An 18,755-nucleotide genomic window follows, 5' to 3' on the forward strand; every position below is an offset into this window, starting at 1 on the left:
GTGCCGTGCTGCCCTGTGCTCTGCTCCACTGCCAGTACTGCTCAGGGCTGTCCCATATGTGTGTCCTGTCCAGTGCTGTGCTGGTCCGTGCTGTGCCATGCCATATATCACCATGCCGTATGTTACACCACAGTGTAACACTGCCGCATGACCGCACTGCACTGTGTGTCCCAGCTCTGCACCATCCTGCCCTATGCTGCTCCACCTGTGCCATGCCATGCCGTGCTGTGCCGTACTATGATGTGCCATGCCATGCTGTGCTGTGCCATCCTGTGCCATCCCATGCTGTACCATGCTGTGCTGTGTCGTGCTGTGATGTGCCAAGCCTTGGCGTGCCGTGCCATGCCGTGCTGTGCCATGCGAAGCTGCGCTGTGACAGACGGGATGGTGCCATGCTGTGCCATGCCACACCGTGCCGTGCCATGCCATGCCGTGCCGTGCCGTGCCACGCCACGCTGTGCCAAGCTGTGCTGTGCCAGATGGGATGGTGTTGTGCCGTGCCGTGCCAGGCAGGACGATGCCGTGTGGGGCTGTGCCAGGCTGCTCCGCACCATCAGGGCTGCTACGGGCTGCTGTCCCTGTCCGGGCTGGGCCGGGCCACACCGCACGGTACCGAGCCGGGCTGTCCCGCGCCCCCCCGGCGCCGCCCGGGCCCTCCCCGCGCCGTCGCGGGCCGTGCCGCGACATCGGACCCGGCGGTGCCGGTGCCGGTGTCGGTGCCAGCATCAGTGCCGGTGCCGGTGCCGGTGCCGGTGCCGGTCCGTGAGGGTGGGGGTGCGGGTGGGGGCGGGGGCACTGTCCCCGCCCCGCCCTCGGAAGCGGAAGCGGAGCCCCCCGCCCCCCCCTCCCCCCACCACCGGAGCCGCCGCAGGTACCGGACGGGCCGCGACGAGGCCGGGGGATACCGGGAGGGGGGGCTTGACCGGCCCCGCTCTGGGCTGCGGGGGAACCGAGAGGGCTGGGGGGAGGCGGGGGGCTCGGAGCCCGTGGAGCCCCCGCAGCGCCGGGGCCGGGGTCGGGGTCCCGGGGTGGGGGTCCCGTGGGTGCGAGGGAGCTCTGACGGGGCCCGTGGGGCGGGTGGCCGGGCCGGAGCCGGGAGCCTGGCTGCGGGGCCAGCGCGGAGGGGCCGGGGGGCCTGGTGCCGCCGCTGCCCCTGCTCTCGCCGCCTGCAGGCCCCATGGACGCGGAGGCACCGGCGCCCCGGGGGCTGTAGGAGCCTCCCGCCAGCGACAGGAGAGGGGGCCTCGCCCGGGGGGGCGCCCGCCGTGTCCCCCTGCGCCCCCGGCCCGGCCATGTCGGGGTCCCTGAGCAAGCGGAGCGACCTGGCCAACGACAACAGCTGCCTGGGGCTGAGCCTGGGGCTGCGGGGCGCCCCTGAGCCCGGGCAGCTGCTGCGCCCCAAGGGCCCCGCCGGCTCCCCCCAGGGCCCCCCGCTCTATGGCGGCAGCACGGAGCTGCGGGGCGGGGTGGGGCCGCCCGCACCGGCGGGTGAGGAGCCGGCCAATGCCAAGTGGGTGAAGGACGGGCAGAACCAGCTGCGCCGGGCGGCTGAGCGGGACCAGAACCGCAACGAGCTGGGGACCCCCCCCGAAGAGCTGGAGGTCTCGGCCCGCAACGCCCGCAACGCTGGCGGGGGGGCTCTGCCCCTGCTTATCGACCTGCGGGCTGCCGCCGAGGACGAGGAGGACGAAGACGAGGACGAGGAGGAGGAGGGTGACGGGGACTCCACACCGGTGCAGAGCGACCCCATGACGGCCGAGTCAGAGCAGAGTGGGGAGCGGGCGCCCCGTGAGCACGGCCGCAGCGCCAGCCTGCTCTTTGGGGTACGCAGCGGCACCGCCAGCGACGAGGACTCCAGCTGGGCCACGCTCAGCCAGGGCAGCCCTGCCGGCAGCTCCCCCGATGATGCAGGTGGGCACCCGCGGGCACTAGACCCACGGCGGCCCCATGGCAGCCCCACGGCAGCCCCACGGTTACCTCTGACTGCCCAGACTGGCCCACAGTGGCCTGTGACTACCCCATGGCAGCCCCTGCCTGTTCCATGGCTGTCCCTGCTTGCTCTGCCTGTCCCGCTGTGGCCCCTGCCTGCCCCACAGCTGGGCCTGCTGTCCTGCGCCTGCCCCTGATTCCCCAAGGCTTCTCCTGACCACCCTGTGGTGGCTCCTGCCTGGCCCATGACTGCCCTGATTCCCCCACGGCTGCCTCATGGCTTCCCCTGACAACCCTCTGGTGGTCTCTGCCTGCACCACAGCGGTCTCTGCCTGCCCATGACTGCCCTGATTCCCCCATAGCTGCCCCATGACTTCCCATACAACCCATGGTGGCCCCTGATTGACCCATGGCAGCCCCTGCCTGCCTGCCTGTCCCTGCCTGCTCTGCCTGTCCCCCACCTGTCCATGCCTGTCCCCATTCACCATTCCTGGCCTGGTCCTGTCAGCCCCACATCTTCCTCCCCCTGCCCCTAGCTGTGTGCCCGCTGCTTCCCCTAGAGCCCCCCATTGCTGCCTGTGCCCCCCTTGTCCCTACTGTGTGCTGTTCCCGGCCCCCCAGCCCCCGTTAGCTCAATGGACCCTGCCGTGTGCCTCCTGCCCATGTTGTGACCCTCGGCACCCCTCCCTGCCTGTGCCCCTCTGCGCTGTTGCTGGTTGCACAGTCCCCGCTGTGCCCCATGGGGCGCGTCCTGCTGTGCCGTCACCCACCGCCACCCTCTAGGGGTGTGGCCCCACGGCCCCCCGGCACCTCCCAGTGCCCCCTGGGCCGTAGGCCCCCCTGTGCCCTCAGCTCCCTGTCCCCACACTGGCGGTGTGTGCCCCTGTGCCCCATCTGCCCTGCACGCACCATGGCACCCCGGCCCGTGCTGCGCCCCCCGCACCCCCCCAACCCTGCCCCCTGTTCCCCCGCACCCCATCCTTGCGCGTCCCTGCCCCGCCCCCGCGCATCCTGGTCCCGCTGGCGCATCCGCATCCCGCCGGCCCCGGCGCTGCCGTCAGCGGTTGCCGGGGAAACGCCTGGTCCAGCCCGGCCGCAGGTGAGCGCCGCTGCGGGGACCCGGACCGGGAGCGGCTGCCCCACAGCCCGCCGTGGGGCCGGGGTCGCCATGGGGCCGGGGGCCCGATCTGGGGCCCGCCGTGGGGCTGGGGCTGCGGGCGGGTCGGCGCTGGGGGGGGCCGGGCCCCGCGGCAGGGAGGGGGGCTGGGGGGGGCGGGGGGCCCCGGCGGGACAGGCCCCACGGCGCCCCGTGGCCGGGTGGGGCGCGGGGGCTCCAGGCTGCGCTCTGGCCGGCAGCCGGCACGACCCCCGGCATGGGGCGGTGGCACCATGTGCAGCACGGACTACTTCGTGGCCATCGTCCTGCTGGACACGCGCCCAGGTAGGGCCGCGGCGGGGGGCTGGGTGGGCGGGGGGCTGCGGGGCCGCCCGGCCCTGGGGACTCTGCGCGGCCCCGAGCCGCTGGGGGGAGGAGGGGGGCGTGGGGATGGGGCTGGCGCCCTGCCCGGTTGCGGGGTCCCGTCCCTGTGGGGCCTGGCTGGGGCCCGCCGTCCTCATGGCGGTGTGGGACCCCCTACTTCTAACAGCACCGGGGGTCCTGGGCCCTGCCTGGCCACAGGCCGCCGTCCTCAACGGCGATGTGGGGCCCAACGCCCTCCCGGGGTGGTCCCCCACCTCACTGAACACCAGGACGGTTGCGGGGTCCAGAGGTCTCCATAGGGCTGAGCGTGGAGGCCGTGCTGTGCCGTGCCGGGGCTGTGTGGGGGGCCCGTCCCCGCGGCACCCGGCCCTGAGCGGCCCTCGCTCCCCCAGACTCCTTCTGGACCCGCAACTCCTTCGAGACGGACTCGGACCTGCCTGCGGGATGGATGCGGGTGCAGGACACCTCGGGCACCTACTACTGGCACATCCCCACCGGCACCACGCAGTGGGAGCCCCCCTCGGGGCTGGCCCGCGGCTCGGCCCCCGGCTCCCCGGGAAACACCCCCTCCGAGGAGCCGCCGGTAAGTCCCGGCCGTGGGGCAACCGTGGGGATGTGCGGGGCAGTGGGGCTGCCCCACAGTGCGCGCCCTGAGCCGGCCCCGCTCTCCCCGCAGCTCACCTGGACAGGCTTCGCCCCGGCTGAGCGCTTTGGCGAGGGGGATTTCTGGAAGGTGAGAGGGAGTGGTGGGCGGCCGGGGGGGCAGCATCCCGCAGCACCCGGACCCTGCCAGCCCCCCACTCCCTCCCCAGGACCCTGCGGCAGAGGAGGGAGATGATGAGCCCGGAGCACAGGACTCGGAGCTGCCGTCGCCAGGCCTGGCCTCACCGGGCGTAGGGTGTGTGGGGGCCATGGGGTGGCAGGGGGTGCATGGTGGGTGTTGGGCTTGGGGGGGGGGGGCGTGGGGTATATCGGGGCATGGGGCCGCACCAGGGCCCCGCGGGGAGGGAGGACCCTGGGGATGGGCAGCAGGAAGAGGCGTGTGGGTTCAGTGTGGGGCCAGAGCTGGGCGGGCTGGGCGGGCAGAGTGGGGGTACTGGAGTCTCCGAGGTGCCGAGGGCAGCAGCCAGTGATAGCCCCTTCACTCTTGCAGCGTGGCCCTGACCGAGGAGGACAAGCCGGGCTCCAAGGTAGGCCTGGGGCCCTGGGGCAGTGGGTGCCCAGCCCAGACACCCCCATGCCATGGAACCCCTGCCGGCTCGGCTGGCCCCTTCCCCCCTGCCGGGGGGCGGCTGAGACCCCCACCCTAGGGCTGTAGCCTGACCCCAACACGGTTGCAGTGCCGTTGCCACCGTGGAGGGGGGTCAGCTGGGTCCGGGATGTGTGATGCCCCCGGTGCAGAGTCTGCCGTGCCCTGTGGTGCTGGGGGGTGGGTGGCCACTGGGGTCCCAGCCGGAGGGCCGTGTCTGCCCCATGCTGCCCCCCACAGTGCTTCGCTGTGCGCTCGCTGGGCTGGGTGGAGATGAGCGAGGATGAGCTGGCGCCGGGCAGGAGCAGCATCGCCGTCAACAACTGCATCCGGCAGCTCTCCCTGCACCAGCGTGGCCCCCCTGGTGCCTGGGGGGAGGTGAGTTCCCCCCACCCGCCCACCGCCTCGGGGGGCAGCTCGCAGCGCGGCCCTGGCCCCCCTGACTCAGCTCCCCCCAGGGCCGGGCGATGCTGCTGCTGCTGGAGAGCCAGACGCTGAAGCTGGTGGACCCACAGGATCAGGCCCTGCTGCACGCGCAGCCCGTGGCCAGCATCCGTGTCTGGGGCGTGGGGCGCGACAGCGGCAGGTGGGGGGCATGGGGTCGGGGGGGCCTAGGGACGGGCTGTGTGCCTGGGGGTCCGTGCCCCCAGGCAGGGGTGGCTGCATGGGATCCTACGGGGGCTGTGTGGGGTCCCACGGGTGCAGGGTGGGGCCATGTGGGGAGTGCTGTGGGGGTGGGGTGTCCCTGCATCTGCAGGTCCTGGGGATGGGGTGGGGTGTCTGTTGCCCACAGGGATGTGGGTGCGTGCAGGGCGCAGGGCTGGGGGGAGAGTCCTGTGCATGTGGGATGCAGGGTCTGAGCTGTGTGGGGTTCTGAGGCTGAGCCCCACAGCGGTGCCGAGGTGGGTTGGGGTCTCTCAGGTCAGGCACGGCCCCATGCGGGTGTGGGGGGACCCGTGAGGCAGGGGTTGTGGGGGGTGTGCGCGCCCCGGCCCCGCTAACTCTGCTCTCTGGCTTTCTCCTGCTGCGCTGGCCGGGAATGCAGGGAGAGGTACGGCAGCTCAGTTCCACGCCAGTTCTCCCAGTTCTGTCCCTTGCTGGGCTGGTGGTGGAGGCACCTGGGGTGGGGTGGTGGTGGGGGTCCTCAGCACAGCCCCTCCTGCAGGGACTTTGCCTATGTGGCCCGGGACCAGCTGACGCAGATGCTCAAATGCCATGTCTTCCGCTGCGAGAGCCTGCCAAGAACATTGCCACCAGCCTGCACGAGGTCTGCTCCCAGGTGAGCCCCTCTGATCTCCCTGGGTCCCCCCTGGCCACAGGTGAGCCCCCCTTTGGCCCCCCCGTCCAGCCTGCATGAGGTCTGCTCCCAGGTGAGCCCCCCGGGCTCCCCTGGCCCCAAGTGAGGCCACAAGGCCCCCCAGCCCAGCCTGCATGAGGTCTGCTTCCAGGTGAGACCTCCTGGCCCCCCCGGCCCCCCCAGACCCAGGTGAGCACCCTAAGGCCCTCCCTCAGCCTAGCCTGCATGAGGTCTCCTCCCAGATGACCCCCCTCCAGCTCCAGGTGAGCCCCCCAGACCCCCCTCTAGCCCCAGGTGACACCCCAAGGCCCCCCCAGCCTGCACAAGGTCTGCTCCCAGGTGACCCCCCCCAGACCCTGTGAGCCCCCCCCCAGCCTCCCCAGCCATCTCCAAGGTCTGTTCCCAGACGAGACCCTCCCCACCCTGGTGTCTCCAGGATGCAGCTGGCTGGTGGGTTGCCATGGGGTGCCATGGCCCTGTGTGGGGAGCAGGGGCTGGGGCCTGTGGTGTGACGTCTCAGGGGGGGCTGGTGCCCCCGTGCTCTCCCCAGATCATGGTGGAGCGGCGAAGCGCCCGAGCTCTGGCTAATGGCCTCTCCATGGACTCCTCCAGGCTGGTGGAGATCCCCTTCCAGGGTACGGTGACGGGGTCTGGGGGGGGTGTCTGGGTGGGGAGTGGCCTGGTGTGTCTGGGGGCCGTGTGTGCTGGGGTGGGGGGAGCTGGAGGCTGCGTGGCTGGGCGGGGGTGGCTGGGCAGGGGTTGGGTGTTGGGGTGCAGCAGGGGTGGGGGGCCTGGGTGGGGGCAATGGGGGGCAGCAGCGGTGGTGCCGGGCTGCTGACCCTCTCTGTGCCGCAGTGGAGTTCCCGGCGCCCAAGAGCGAGGTGGTGCAGAAGTTCCCGGTGTGCTACCTGGGCTGCGTGCCTGTCGCCAAGCCTGTGGGTGAGCGCAGGGCATGGGCAGCGCTGTGGGGTGGCTGGGGGCATGTGCACCCTGTGGGGCTGGCGCCCAGTCCCCGCAGAGCGCCCCTGAGCCCCCCACCTGTCCCCAGGCATGGATGTCATCAACGCGGCACTGGAGGCGGCGCTGGCTACTGGCAGTAAGGAGCACTGGACCCCCATTGTGGTCAACGTGGCGCCTGCCACGCTCACCATCACCCACGAGCAGGTGGGTCTGGCCCCGCGGCACCCCTCTGCCAGCCTGTCCTGTCCCGTTGGCGCGGCAGGGGCGGCGGTGACCCCCGGCTGCCTGCCCGCAGACGGAGGTGGTGCTGTGCGAGTGCCGCGTACGGTTCCTGTCCTTCATGGGGGTGGGCCGGGACGTGCGCTCCTTCGCCTTCATCATGGCCAGCGCCCCGGGCGCCTTCCGCTGCCACATGGTCTGGTGCGAGCCCAATGCCGCGGGGCTGAGCGAGGCGCTGCAGGCCGCCTGCATGGTGAGTGTCCCCTCCCGGTCCCCTCCCCAGCTCGCAGGCCCCCTCCCTGGCCCCGCCGCTCACCCTGTTCTCCCCAGCTGCGGTACCAGAAGTGCCTGGATGCCCGCCCCCAGGCCTCCAGCTCCTGCCTGCCCGCACCTCCAGCCGACTCGGTGGCCCGCCGGGTGGGCTCCTCCGTCCGCAGGGGTGTGCAGACCCTGCTGGGCAGCCTGAAGCCCAAGCGCCTCGGGGCCCAGACGCCGTGAGCCAGGATGGGGTAACAGACCCAGACCCCTTCCCCACCCGCCGCCCCTGGGACGGGATGGGGGAACAGGATGGAGGGGGCGTCAGCACCAGGGACGTGCTGGGTGCTGGCGGGGGGCTGAACCCGTGCTGGGGGGGCGTGTGTGCGTGCGTGAGTGTCCCCATCCACGGAGCCATGTGCGAGGGACCGCGGGGTATATGCCCGCACTGGGGGTGCACTCCAAGCACGGTGCCCGCCACAGCTCTGCTCCCTCCAGCTGTGCCCCAGGGCAGTGGGTGGGGGGTCCTGCCCCACACCCCGGGGCGAGCCCCCTGCCGCCCTGTGGGGACGATGGCACCAGCGCGGCGGGGGCATGGGGCCCGCCCTGCCCCGATGCATGCAGTCTAACCTGCGGCGTGGGGCTCCCCGGGGCCGCCGGCTCCGGAGCTGCCACTCCTGCTGTAACGAAGATCTGTGTTGTACTAAATAATTAATAAACCCATTCCACCAGCCTGGCCTGGCCCCTGCAGCACCCGCCCAGGGGAGGGTGAGGATGAGGAAGAGCAGTGGGGCTGCCTGCCCTCCTGGCGCAGCCCACGGGGCCTTGGGCAGGAGCCGCTGGGTCCATCACACCTTTATTGTACCATGGGTTGGGTGCGGCCAGTGGGAGCCCGCGGATGGGCAGGGACCTGCCTGAGCCCCTGCCGAGCCCGGGCGCTGCCTGTGTCTGAGGGGCTGATGTGGCCGCCCTCAGCAGAGCCGCTGCTGCCGCCAGAGTGCCTGGATGTGTGGGAAAGGCAGTGCCGGGCGCAGGGGCTGGCAGAGGCTGGGGTCAGCGGAGCGGCCGGTGCGCAGGGCGCAGAGCAGGGCTGCTTTGCAGGCGGCCAGGCAGGGCTCGCGGGGCGGATGGCCCTTGTGGAAGAGGAACCAGAAGCGCTGGAAGAGGAGCTCGTCGTCCTGGAAGCGGCGGATGAGCCGGTCCCAGTCAGCGGGGAAGGCGCTGGGCAGCCCGTAGGCTTCGCGGGCGCTGTAGAGGCGCTGCCACCGTGGCTCTGCCCCGGCACGTTGGCCTCTGTGAGGTTGAGGATGAAGGTCTCGTGGTCCAGGACGGCATGGGAGCTGCCGGGGTAGGCGCCATCCACCTCGTAGACACGGTACCCTGCGGGCAGGGTCGGCAGGGTCAGGGGCATGGCAGCCAGAGGGGTGGGCTGCGGTGGGGTGGGTGGGGTCAGGGCGCACCAGGGTTGAGGTTGATGTAGGTGGTGACGCTGGGGGCCACGAAGGCGATGGACACGGGGCGCGTCAGTGTCTCCTCATCGTAGAACATCTCGAACTCGTCCACGTGCGTGTGGCCGAAGAACTGAGCCGCGATGGTGCCCTCAAACCTGTGCCGGGCCAGGGGGTGAGGGCGGCCAGCCCCCAGACCTCTGCTGTGGCCCTGCCGCGCTGCCGGACAGCCGCCATGGTGCAGCTGGTCCCATGAGCCAAGCCCGTCACACTGGGCTCAGCTGACACCGCGTGTCAGGCCGTGCGTGTTGGCGCTGGTTCTGGCATGGCCGTGCCTGGCACGGGCAGCTGTGGGCTCCTGACGCCAGCTGCGCGGGTGGGGGGCCGGTGTGCGGGGTGGGAGGCTGCGGGGCTGACCTGCTGACGATGCGGTAGTAGTTCCAGCTCCAGCTGCGCAGGCAGTGGGCCGGCGGGATGTGCCCGATGATGTGCACCTAGGAGGCAGGGGGGCATGGGGGCACTGGCGGAGTGCCTGGGACCCCTGCGAGCGGGGCCGGCACCTCCCTGCCCTTACCTTCTCCCCAGCCTGCTCAGCGGCCGCCAGGACCCCCACCAGCCACTGCAGCTGCCCCGCGGGGTCAGTGGAGTTGATGAGGAGCCAGAAGTTGGCCTGGGAGCAGAAGTTCATGTTGAGGGAGACGAGGCGCAGCCCGGGCCAGACCTGCACGGTGTAGAAACCAGCAGCCCTGCGGGGACCGGGGGGTGAGCACTGCCTGCCCCTGTCCCCACACCCACCCTGGGCCTCCCGGCTCCCTGCCCCCGCCACCCCCAGCACCCCCTCCCCTCTGCCCGCCCACCCAAAGCACCCCGCACCCCTGGCCTGCAGCCCCCTATTCCTCCCTGCCCAAAGTACCCCACACCCCAACTAGCCATGAGCCCCCACCCCTGCCTTGCACCTCTCAGTATGGAGTCGTGTCCCCCCTGCCCCTGCTAACCACACTCATCTGCACCCTCCTAGCCTCAAGACCCTCCGAGCCCCTGCTAGCCTTGGCCCCCGCCTTTACCTGCCCAGAATAGTCCACTCTGTGCTCTCCAGCCCTGAGCCCCTGCTAGCTGAGACACCCCCCGCAGCCTGGAGCCCCCTTTGCCCCTGCCAGCCCAGAGCCCCCTGAGGCCCTACTAGCTCAGAGCCCTCCCCAGCCCAGAGCCCCCTGACTCCTGCTAGCCCTGTGCCCCCCAGCCCAGACCCCCGGCCGAAAGCCTCCTGACCCCTGCTAGCCCAGAGCCCCCCAGCCCAGAGCCCGCCGCCCAGCCCCTGCCAGCAGCTGCCCCCACCGAAGGGTCTGCAGTGCTGGGGCGGGTAGCCAGCCCTGCCAGGCCTGGGCCATGGCGTCGTACAGCCAGGCGGAGGACTGGTTGCCCCGCACGTATGGTGGGGGGAAGGCGTTGACAGGAGTGGCCTCGTGGTTGCCCACGGCCGGGTAGACGGGCAGGTCGCCCAGGTGCCGGCGCAGCAGCCCGGTGACGGTGCGCAGGGCCAGCAGCTGGTCCTGGCGGCTCTGCTGCCAGACGTCGTGCGCCGGGATGTCGCCCGTCCAGTATGCGGCGGTGAAGGGGGCTGTGCCGGGGAGCTGGGCCAGCAGCGCCTCGATGGTGTGCAGCGGCAGGTCACACTTGCCGTACTCGCCCCAGAAGCCGGCACCGCCGGGGCCGGGGCGGGCGGCACCGCGGCAGCAGAGCGGGTCGGGGCAGGCAGCCTCGCTGCCCGGCACATAGTGGCGGTCCCAGTGCAGGTCGGTGAGGAAGAGGATGCGGGCTGTGGGGGTGCCGGGTGGCGGGGGCACCGGGGGCTGCACTGGCGGTTTGGGGGTGTCGGGCAGGGAGACGTTCCAGTCGCTGAAGATGTCCCAGCGGCCACAGCGCCGGCCCAGCAGCAGCCCACACGCCTCGCCGGGTCGCAGCACCGAGCGGGCCCAGGCTGACACCACGTCGCGCTGGAAGAGCTGCACGGCCTGCCGGCAGACCTCGGGGCGTGCCAGCCGCAGGTCCTGGCACAGCCGGGCCGCCACGCGCCCCACGCGCGCCACGTTGGGCTCCAGCTGCGGGACAGGGACCAGCTGGGTGCTGCTGGCTTCCGGGATGGCCCCACCGCCCCTCGCCCCCCGCTGCCCAGACCCACTGGATGCTGAGGCTGGGGGACCGAGCCTCTCCCCCCCGCCCCCCCATTCCCCTTGCCTGGGCCCCAGCCCAGTTCCTCTTTTGGGGAAGGATGGGGGGGCCCTGGCGTCTGTCTCGCCCCAGCCTGTCCCTCAGAGCAGAGTCCCTCAGAGCGGAGTTGCTGGCTCGCCCCAGCTCATCCCAGCCCGTCCCTGTCCCTCAGAGCAGAGCCGCTGGCCTGCCCCAGCCCATCCCAGCTAATCCCAGCTAATCCCAGCCCATCCCAGCCCATCCCAGCCTGTCCCTGTCTCTCAGAGCAGAGCTGCTGTCCTGTCCCAGCCTGTCCCAGCCCAGTCCAGCTCAACCCAGTTCATCCCAGCCTGTCCCTGTCCCTCAGAGCACAGCTGCTGGCCTGTCCCAGGTGATCCCAGCCCGTCCCAGCCCACCCCCGTCCTGGTCCCGTGCCTGTCACAAGCCATGACGTGCCCCATCCCGTCCGCAGCCCCGTCACGCGGGCCCGTCCCTGTCCTGACCTGACCCCATCCCTCACCCCGTCCCGCCCCGTTCCGCCCCGTCCCCGTCCCGTCCCGTCCCCGTCCCCGTCCCGTCCCCGTCCCCTGTCCCACCTGCAGCGCCACGTCCAGCGCCCCGAAGAGCAGGTGACAGGCCGGCACGACACGTTGCGCCAGCCCCAGCGCGGCACCGCCCCCAGGAACGCCTCCCCCGCGGCGGGGGGCGATGCCGCGGCCGCCGACAGCGCCGTCACCATCATCATCATCATCAGCAGCATCACGGCCATGGCCGCGGCCAGCGGCGGACCACGGGCCCGTGCAGCGGCGGCACCCGCGGCGGGGCCGGGCCAGGGCCCTCAGCCCACGCCGCCATGGCGGAACAGCCCTCCGCGGGGCGGGGAGGGGCCGGGAGGGGCGGGGACAACGGGGGGCGGGGCTAGGGCTCTCAGCCCATGACGGACCAGCCCTCCGCGGGCCGGGGCCGGGGCGGGGCGGGACCATTGGGCGGTGCGGGGCTGGGCTCCTCAGCCAATGGTGAAACAGCCCTCCGTGGGGCGGGGCCGAGAGGGGCGGAACTGGGGCGGGGCAGAAGGGCGGGGCAGGATGGGGCCCTCAGCCAATGGCGAAACAACCCTCCGAGGGGCGGGGGCGGGAAAGGCGGGGCCAAAGGGGGGCTGGGCTGGGGCCTACACCGATGGCAGAACGAGCCCTCCGCGGGGCGAGGTCAGGAGGGGTGGGGCCGAGGCGGGGCATGGGCGGGGACCATGGGCACGGCCGGGTCGGGGACCAGACCCTGTGGTGGAACAAGCCCTCCGCAGGGCGTGGCCGGAGAGGGGGCAGGGCGTGGCCGGCTCGGAACAATGGGCGTGGCCGGGACGGGGACCAGAGCCCATGGCGGTAAAAGCCCTCCGCGGGGCGGGACCGGGGTGGGACGCGGCCGCGGCCGCGGCGCAGATAAGGCGGGGCGGAGCCAGGAGGAGGGCGGGGCGGAGCCAGGAGGAGGGCGGGGCGGGGCAGGGCAGGGCAGGACGGGGCAGCGCAGGGCAGGACGGGGCAGCGCAGGGCCGGGCCAAAACGGGGGACAGGGAAGGGGCGAAACCGGGTGATAAGAAAAGGTCAAGGGGAAGACATACACGGGAACGGAGACGGGGCGCCTTTAAAGCGCCGAGCATCATGGGAGATGTCGTCATCAACGACAATTGTGGGAAACTGAGTCTATTGGGGCACCGAGGGAGATGGAGTTCCCTGTGGGGCACCGAGGGAGATGGAGTTCCCTGTGGGGCACAGAGGGAGATGGAATTCCTTGTGGGGCACCGGGGGAGATGGAGTTCCCTGTGGGGCACCGGGGGAGATGGAGTTCCCTGGGGACACAGAGGGAGATGGAGTTCCCTGGGGGGCACTGAGGGAGATGGAGTTCCCTGGGGGGCACTGAGGGAGATGGAGTTCCCTGGGGACACAGAGGGAGATGGAGTTCCCTGGGGACACAGAGGGAGATGGAGTTCCCTGGGGGGCACTGAGGGAGATGGAATTCCTTGTGGGGCACCGAGGGAGGTGGAGTTCCCTGGGGGCACCGTGGGAGGTGGAGTTCCCTGCGGGCATTGAGGGAGATGGAGTTCCCTGGGGGCACAGAGGGAGATGGAGTTCCCTGGGGGCACCGAGGGAGGTGGAGTTCCCTGAGGGCACTGAGGGAGATGGAGTTCCCTGGGGGGCACTGAGGGAGATGGAATTCCTTGTGGGGCACCGAGGGAGATGGAGTTCCCTGGGGGCACCGTGGGAGGTGGAATTCCTTGTGGGGCACCGAGGGAGATGGAGTTCCCTGGGGGCACAGAGGGAGATGGAGTTCCCTGGGGGCACCGAGGGAGGTGGAGTTCCCTGGGGACACAGAGGGAGATGGAGTTCCCTGGGGACAATGAGGGAGATGGAGTTCCCTGGGGGGCACTGAGGGAGATGGAATTCCTTGTGGGGCACCGAGGGAGATAGAGTTCCCTGGGGGCACCGTGGGAGGTGGAGTTCCCTGGGGGCACTGTGGGAGATGGAGTTCCCTGGGGACACAGAGGGAGATGGAGTTCCCTGGGGGCACCGAGGGAGATGGAGTTCCCTGTGGGTCACCGAGGGAGATGGAGTTCCCTGGGGGCACCGAGGGAGATGGAGTTCCCTGGGGGGCACCGAGGGAGATGGAGTTCCCTGTGGGTCACTGAGGGAGATGGAGTTCCCTGGGGGGCACTGAGGGAGATGGAGTTCCCTGTGGGTCACTGAGGGAGATGGAGTTCCCTGGGGGCACCGAGGGAGATGGAGTTCCCTGGGGGCACCGAGGGAGATGGAGTTCCCTGGGGGGTACCGAGGGAGATGGAGTTCCCTGGGGGGTACCGAGGGAGATGGAGTTCCCTGGGGGGTACCGAGGGAGATGGAGTTCCCTGGGGGGCACCGAGGGAGATGGAGTTCCCTGGGGGGCACCGAGGGAGATGGAGTTCCCTGGGGGCATTGAGGGAGATGGCGTTCCCTGGGGGCATTGAGGGAGATGGCGTTCCCTGGGGGCATTGAGGGAGATGGAGTTCCCTGGGGGCATTGAGGGAGATGGCGTTCCCTGGGGGCATTGAGGGAGATGGCGTTCCCTGGGGACACTGAAAATGATTCCCATTGTGCGTCCACCTGCTGTCTCTGCCTGCTCACTACTCCCATCATTTTGTCGCTGCCTCCAGTGCATGTGGGGAGCTTCCCCTGGATGCAGGGTGCTGTGTCTGTGTCTTTGCCATATTTTGGGTGTCTTTCTGTGGAGCTTGTTGGGTCAGCTCTCTGCATCTGTGCACCTGTGTGTGCAGAGGTGTGCGTGTACAGAAGGGGGTCTGTGGCTGTGCTCTTGTGTCTGTGCAGGTGTGCCCTTTGTCTCTCTTTGTCCCTGTGTGTGAAGTTGCACAGCTGTCCAAACCTGCCCAGCCATATCCATGTGCACGTGGGTGCTGCTCTGTGAGTGTGTGTGCGAGCAGTACGTGGAGTGTCCGTGCGTGGGTGTGATCTGTCTGTACAGGTGTGTGCATGTCTGCATGTAGTTCTGCGCACCTCCTTGGGATGATGTGTGCAGGGCTGTGCTGTCCCAGTGCCATCCAAGGGCCTTGTTGTACGGAGCTGATGGGGATGTCCCAGATTTGTCCCGTTTCCTCAGCACGGACCCTCTGCTCCCACAAGCAGTACCAGCCGCAGCAGAGGAGCCTGGCCCTGTGGCCCCCCCAAGTCTCGAGTAATGCAGACCCCCATCGCGCATGGCTCTGGCCCACAGACTCCCCGGTGCCGGGAGGGGTCAGGCCCAGGGTGGTGGGAAGCAGCGGTGCAGGTGGGCGCAGGGCGAGTTTATTGTGGCCGGAGCCAGGGTGCAGAGTGGGGAGACTCCAGACTGGGCTGGGGCACCTCGACTCCCCCCACCCACAGCCTTCCAGGCCCTGAGGGTTCCTGGGGAGCCCCTGCCCTGGACCCTTGCCCCAGCCCAGCCTGGGCACGGTGGCATGTGGAGCTGGGGGCACTGGGCATGCCACGGGTTGTGCGAGAACTGGTGAGTCCCCGGGGCAGATGGGGCAGTGGGGGGTACGCAAAGGCACAGGGGATCCTGGGGTCTGGGGGTGCTGTGAGCTGTGCCACGCATGTGGGGTTCACAGGGGGTGCCGGGTCAGGCAGGGGCACGGGGGTGCAAGCAGTGCCTGGGGGGCAGCAGGGGCCAGGGTGTCCAGCTCAGGGGGGTCCAAGGCTGCTGACAGTGGTGTAGCTGAACTTGGAGAGTGAGGCATTGGCATTGGCCACCTCCTCCTCGAGCGGGCGGTGTGGGCAGGCGTGGCGGCAGCCAGCACAGGTGGCCAGGAAGGCTTTGCGGAAGCGGCGATTCATGAAGCAGTAGATGAGGGGGTTGGCGCAGGCAGAGGTGTAGGAGAGGAGGTGGATGAAGGAGATGGGCGTCCCCGAGAGCGCCCGCTGTGCTGCCCGCGGGGCGAAGGCTCGCCACGTGTTGGCGGTGAAGACGGGCAGCCAGCAGAGGAAGAACATGGCCACGATGACCACCAGCATGCGGATCACGCGCCGCTTGGCCACCAGCTTCGCCTCCGAGCTGTTGATGCGTGCCCGGTCCTGCTGCGCGCCTGCTGTGCCCAGTGCCCGCAGCTCCAGCGCACCACCCGGCCGGGAGAGCTGCAGGTAGCAGCCATCCCCCTCGTCGCAGGCGAGCGCTGGCTCCCCGCTGCCGTTGCGCTGAGCTGTGGGGCGGAGGGGATGCGGTCATGGCTGTGGCACTGTGGGGATCCACATCACCCCGAGGCCATGAGCGCATCCTCTGCTGGGGTGCAGCGGTGTGTCGGGATGGGACGCAACACAGGGCCCTGCGCAGGAACGTATTCCCAGGGAACACCCCAGCTGCGAGGACCCAGGGTGGGGGCTCAGCCCTCCCCCTTGTCCTGGGGCAGGGGGCTCTGCCTGTGTGGGGGTCACGCTGCAGGAGGTGAGGGCAGGGCCGAGCAGTGCCCCCAGCCCTGCCCTGTGCCAGCCTGGCCCCTCACCTGCAGCCTCCCCCTTGATGTCCAGCTCGAAGCGGATGCCTCGGTAGAGCTCGCGGGAGATGAGCCCGTAAGCCACGATCATCACCACTCCCGGGATAAAGAAGAGGATGAGCAGCAGCAGGACATACCTGGAAGATGCGGTGCCCATCGGTCGGTGGCCCCTCGCCAGCCCGGCTGCAGCGGTGGGGCTGGTGGCCGGACCATGTCCCACATTGTGCTGGGGTCTCTGGGGCAGATGGGGGTCCCAGGGCTGACTCACCAGGCCTGCCGGACGTGCTCACTGGGCCAGTCGTGGGTGCACTGGCTGACGGGCAGGCGGGTGCCACGGGCAGGCACGGCGCGCGTGGTGCTGTAGACAGCGTAGGGCAGCATGAGCAGCGCTGAGAAGAGCCAGGTGCTGGCAATGACCCGGCAGGCATGCGAGCGTGTCTGCCAGACGCGGGACTGCAGTGGGTTGCAGATGGCACTGTACCGCTCGATGGCAATGGCCACCAGGCTGAAGGTGGAGACCGAGACGGAGACGCCTGTGGGTAGCGAGGGTCAGCACCTGTGGCATGGCATGGCATGCTGTGGCTCGGCCCTCCCCCAGCCCCCGCCCGCCACCCCCTCGTACCCATGAGGTAGGCCATGAGCTTGCAGACGGCCTCTCCAAAGATGAAGGTGCCCATGAGGTTGGGGACAAGCGTGAAGGGCATGCAACAGAGCGCCAGCATCAGGTCGCTGAGTGCCAGGGAGAGCAGGAAGGAGTTGGTGACGGTGCGCAGGCGGCGGTTCAGGAGCAGCACGGCCACGACCAGGGCGTTCCCACAGACGCTCAGCACGAAGATCAGTGCGTACAGCAGGATGCGCACCGTCAGGTCCAGGTCTGTGGGTGGCAGGATCACAGGATGCCATGTGGGCACCCCAGCGGCACCCTGGCATGGGCGGGCAGCGCGGCCAAGGAGATGACCCCCCAGCAGCCCGTGGGTACCCCAGCACAGGCGGGCAGCGCAGTCGAGCACAGTCCAGGCACCCGGGCTCCGGCTGGCTCCAGTCATGTCCGTGAGGCTCGGTGGGGAGCCAGCAGCTGGCACCCGAGTTCACTCTGTGTGGCTTTCACTGCAGCGGACACGGAGCCGGGACACCCCAGCTGCCCCTGGCTCAGCTCTGCGGACGTACCGCTGGCCTGGCTGGGCTTCCGTGCCATGGCATGCCAAGCCGGGTGGGTGCTGGACCCGCGGTGCTGCCCCTGTCCTGCCCTCCCCTAGCCGAGCTCTCGGCTGTGCAGGCAAGACGTGGCTGCCTGCAGCCGCCCCTGGGCCTCTGCCCTCCCGGTGAGGCGGGAGCCCGGTGCCCGAGTCCCTGGCCGTGCTGGACTGTGACAGGGGCTGTTCGTTCCCCAGGAGCTGAACAACGGCCGGTGTTGGCAGCGCACTCCGCTGCCCGAGGAGCCCAGGCCGGGCGCGGTGGGGTAGGGTTGGGTGGGGGTCCTGACCCCCGGCAGTGGGGCAGGATGCGGGACGGGCAGTGGCAGGCGCCCTGCGGGGCCCCTGCCGGGGGTCCCTCTCTGCCAACCCGCTGTCCCCCGGGCCCAGCCCCGTACCCCCCGGGCCGAGCCCGGCTCGGGCCCTGGGCAGCCCCGCCGTGCTGGCCCGGGACCCCCAGCCCGGGGCGCATCCCTGCGGGGCTGGTGCCCGGTGCCGGAGACAGCGCCTGGTGGGGTGTGCCGGGCCTGGGGCAGCGGGACGGAGACCGGGAGCACCGGGGCGCACGGCGGGATGAACCGGGGTGCGCCGGGCGGGCGGATGGGGTCCACGGCGGGTTGCGTCGGGAGGCACGACGGCGTGCACCGGGATGGACCGGGTAGGCAGACGAGGGGCACCGGCGTGCATCGGGCAGGCGGGTGCACCGGGAGGCACGGCGGGGCGCACCGGGGCGCGGCGGGGCGCACCGGGAGGCACGGTGGGGCGCACCGGGGTGCGGCGGGGCGCACCGGGAGGCACTGCGGCACACACCGGGAGGCACGGCGAGGTGCACCAGACGGGGTGCACGGCGGGAAAGCGGGGTGTCCCTCCCGTCCCGGTCTCACCTTTGGGCGCCGGGGGCCCCCGGAGGCCCCTGCGGAGGAGGTCGCAGGCGGAGTCGTTGCCGGCGGAGCCGTTGCCGGTGCCGGTGCCGGTGCCGGTGCCGGAGCCGTTCCCGGGGCGGCAAAGCAGCTCTTGCAGGGACTCGTTGAGGCGCCGCGGGTCCATGGCGGAGCCGGAGTCCCCTCAGAGCCGCCCCGCGCCCATCGCGGCGGCCCCGGAGGAGCCTCGGCTCCGCTCCGCTCCGGAGCCGCCGGGAGAGTGAGCGGGGGCGGTGCCCGGCGAGGGGCGGGCCGGGGGCGGGGGGTGGTGGCAGGGTGCGGGGGGAGCCGGGGGGCGGTGGCGGGGAGCTGGGGGAGCGGGAACGGAGCCGGCGGGGAGGGGGGCGCGGGGACCGGGCTGCGGCTGCAGCCGGAGCCAAGGGGTCTCGGGGGGGCTCGGAGGCTCGGGGGCTCTGTCGCCCCTTTCCCGGCACAGCCCGGCGCCCCTCTCTGCCCACCCTTCCCCTGCCCGGTCCTGCCCTGCCCCTGCCATTCCCCTTCTCTTTGTCCTGCCTCTACCCCCAGCCCTATTCCCGATCCTCCCTGACCCTGTCTTGTTCCTGTCCTGCCCCATCCCGATCCCGATCCTTGCCCTTGCCCCATCCCGGCC

General features: G+C 70.9%; 3 protein-coding genes across 3 annotated transcripts; 1 reads left to right on the forward strand and 2 right to left on the reverse strand.

Annotated features, from left to right (window-relative positions):
- Window positions 1–794: 794 nt before the first annotated feature.
- Window positions 795–8,125, forward strand: APBB1 (amyloid beta precursor protein binding family B member 1). The gene is given in 15 exon segments (XM_075097664.1): window positions 795–871; window positions 1,173–1,911; window positions 3,802–3,992; window positions 4,086–4,142; window positions 4,222–4,307; window positions 4,563–4,599; window positions 4,899–5,036; window positions 5,117–5,244; window positions 5,824–5,888; window positions 5,891–5,937; window positions 6,506–6,590; window positions 6,811–6,894; window positions 7,004–7,119; window positions 7,211–7,387; window positions 7,465–8,125. Coding segments are annotated over 14 exon segments (1,998 nt in total). The 5' UTR covers window positions 795–871; window positions 1,173–1,292; the 3' UTR covers window positions 7,633–8,125.
- Window positions 8,126–8,228: 103 nt separating this feature from the next.
- SMPD1 (sphingomyelin phosphodiesterase 1) lies at window positions 8,229–11,894 on the reverse strand. Its single transcript, XM_075097797.1, is given in 9 exon segments — window positions 8,229–8,665; window positions 8,668–8,769; window positions 8,850–8,995; window positions 9,255–9,331; window positions 9,412–9,583; window positions 10,173–10,936; window positions 11,621–11,664; window positions 11,667–11,826; window positions 11,829–11,894. Coding segments are annotated over 9 exon segments (1,821 nt in total). The 5' UTR covers window positions 11,880–11,894; the 3' UTR covers window positions 8,229–8,360.
- A 2,935-nt stretch (window positions 11,895–14,829) lies between these two features.
- CCKBR (cholecystokinin B receptor) lies at window positions 14,830–18,367 on the reverse strand. The gene is made up of 5 exons (XM_075097934.1): window positions 18,110–18,367; window positions 16,655–16,906; window positions 16,301–16,565; window positions 16,042–16,169; window positions 14,830–15,741 (listed from the first exon to the last, which is right to left on the reverse strand). Exons 1-5 carry the CDS (start codon window positions 18,270–18,272, stop codon window positions 15,227–15,229), a joined length of 1,323 nt encoding a protein of 440 aa, XP_074954035.1. The 5' UTR covers window positions 18,273–18,367; the 3' UTR covers window positions 14,830–15,226.
- Window positions 18,368–18,755: the final 388 nt, after the last annotated feature.

The sequence above is a fragment of the Phalacrocorax aristotelis genome, chromosome 1, assembly GCF_949628215.1.
Source record: "Phalacrocorax aristotelis chromosome 1, bGulAri2.1, whole genome shotgun sequence".
Taxonomy (NCBI): domain Eukaryota; kingdom Metazoa; phylum Chordata; class Aves; order Suliformes; family Phalacrocoracidae; genus Phalacrocorax; species Phalacrocorax aristotelis.

Bases quoted from the DNA above. Each gene is read 5' to 3' on its own strand.
- CCKBR (XM_075097934.1), bottom strand. From the start codon at position 18,272: ATGGACCCGCGGCGCCTCAACGAGTCCCTGCAAGAGCTGCTTTGCCGC. The intron at 16,907-18,109 runs GTGAGACCGGGA...TGCCACCCACAG, and splicing joins GGGGCCCCCGGCGCCCAAAG to ACCTGGACCTGACGGTGCGC. The intron at 16,566-16,654 runs GTACGAGGGGGT...CGCTACCCACAG, and splicing joins GCTCATGGCCTACCTCATGG to GCGTCTCCGTCTCGGTCTCC.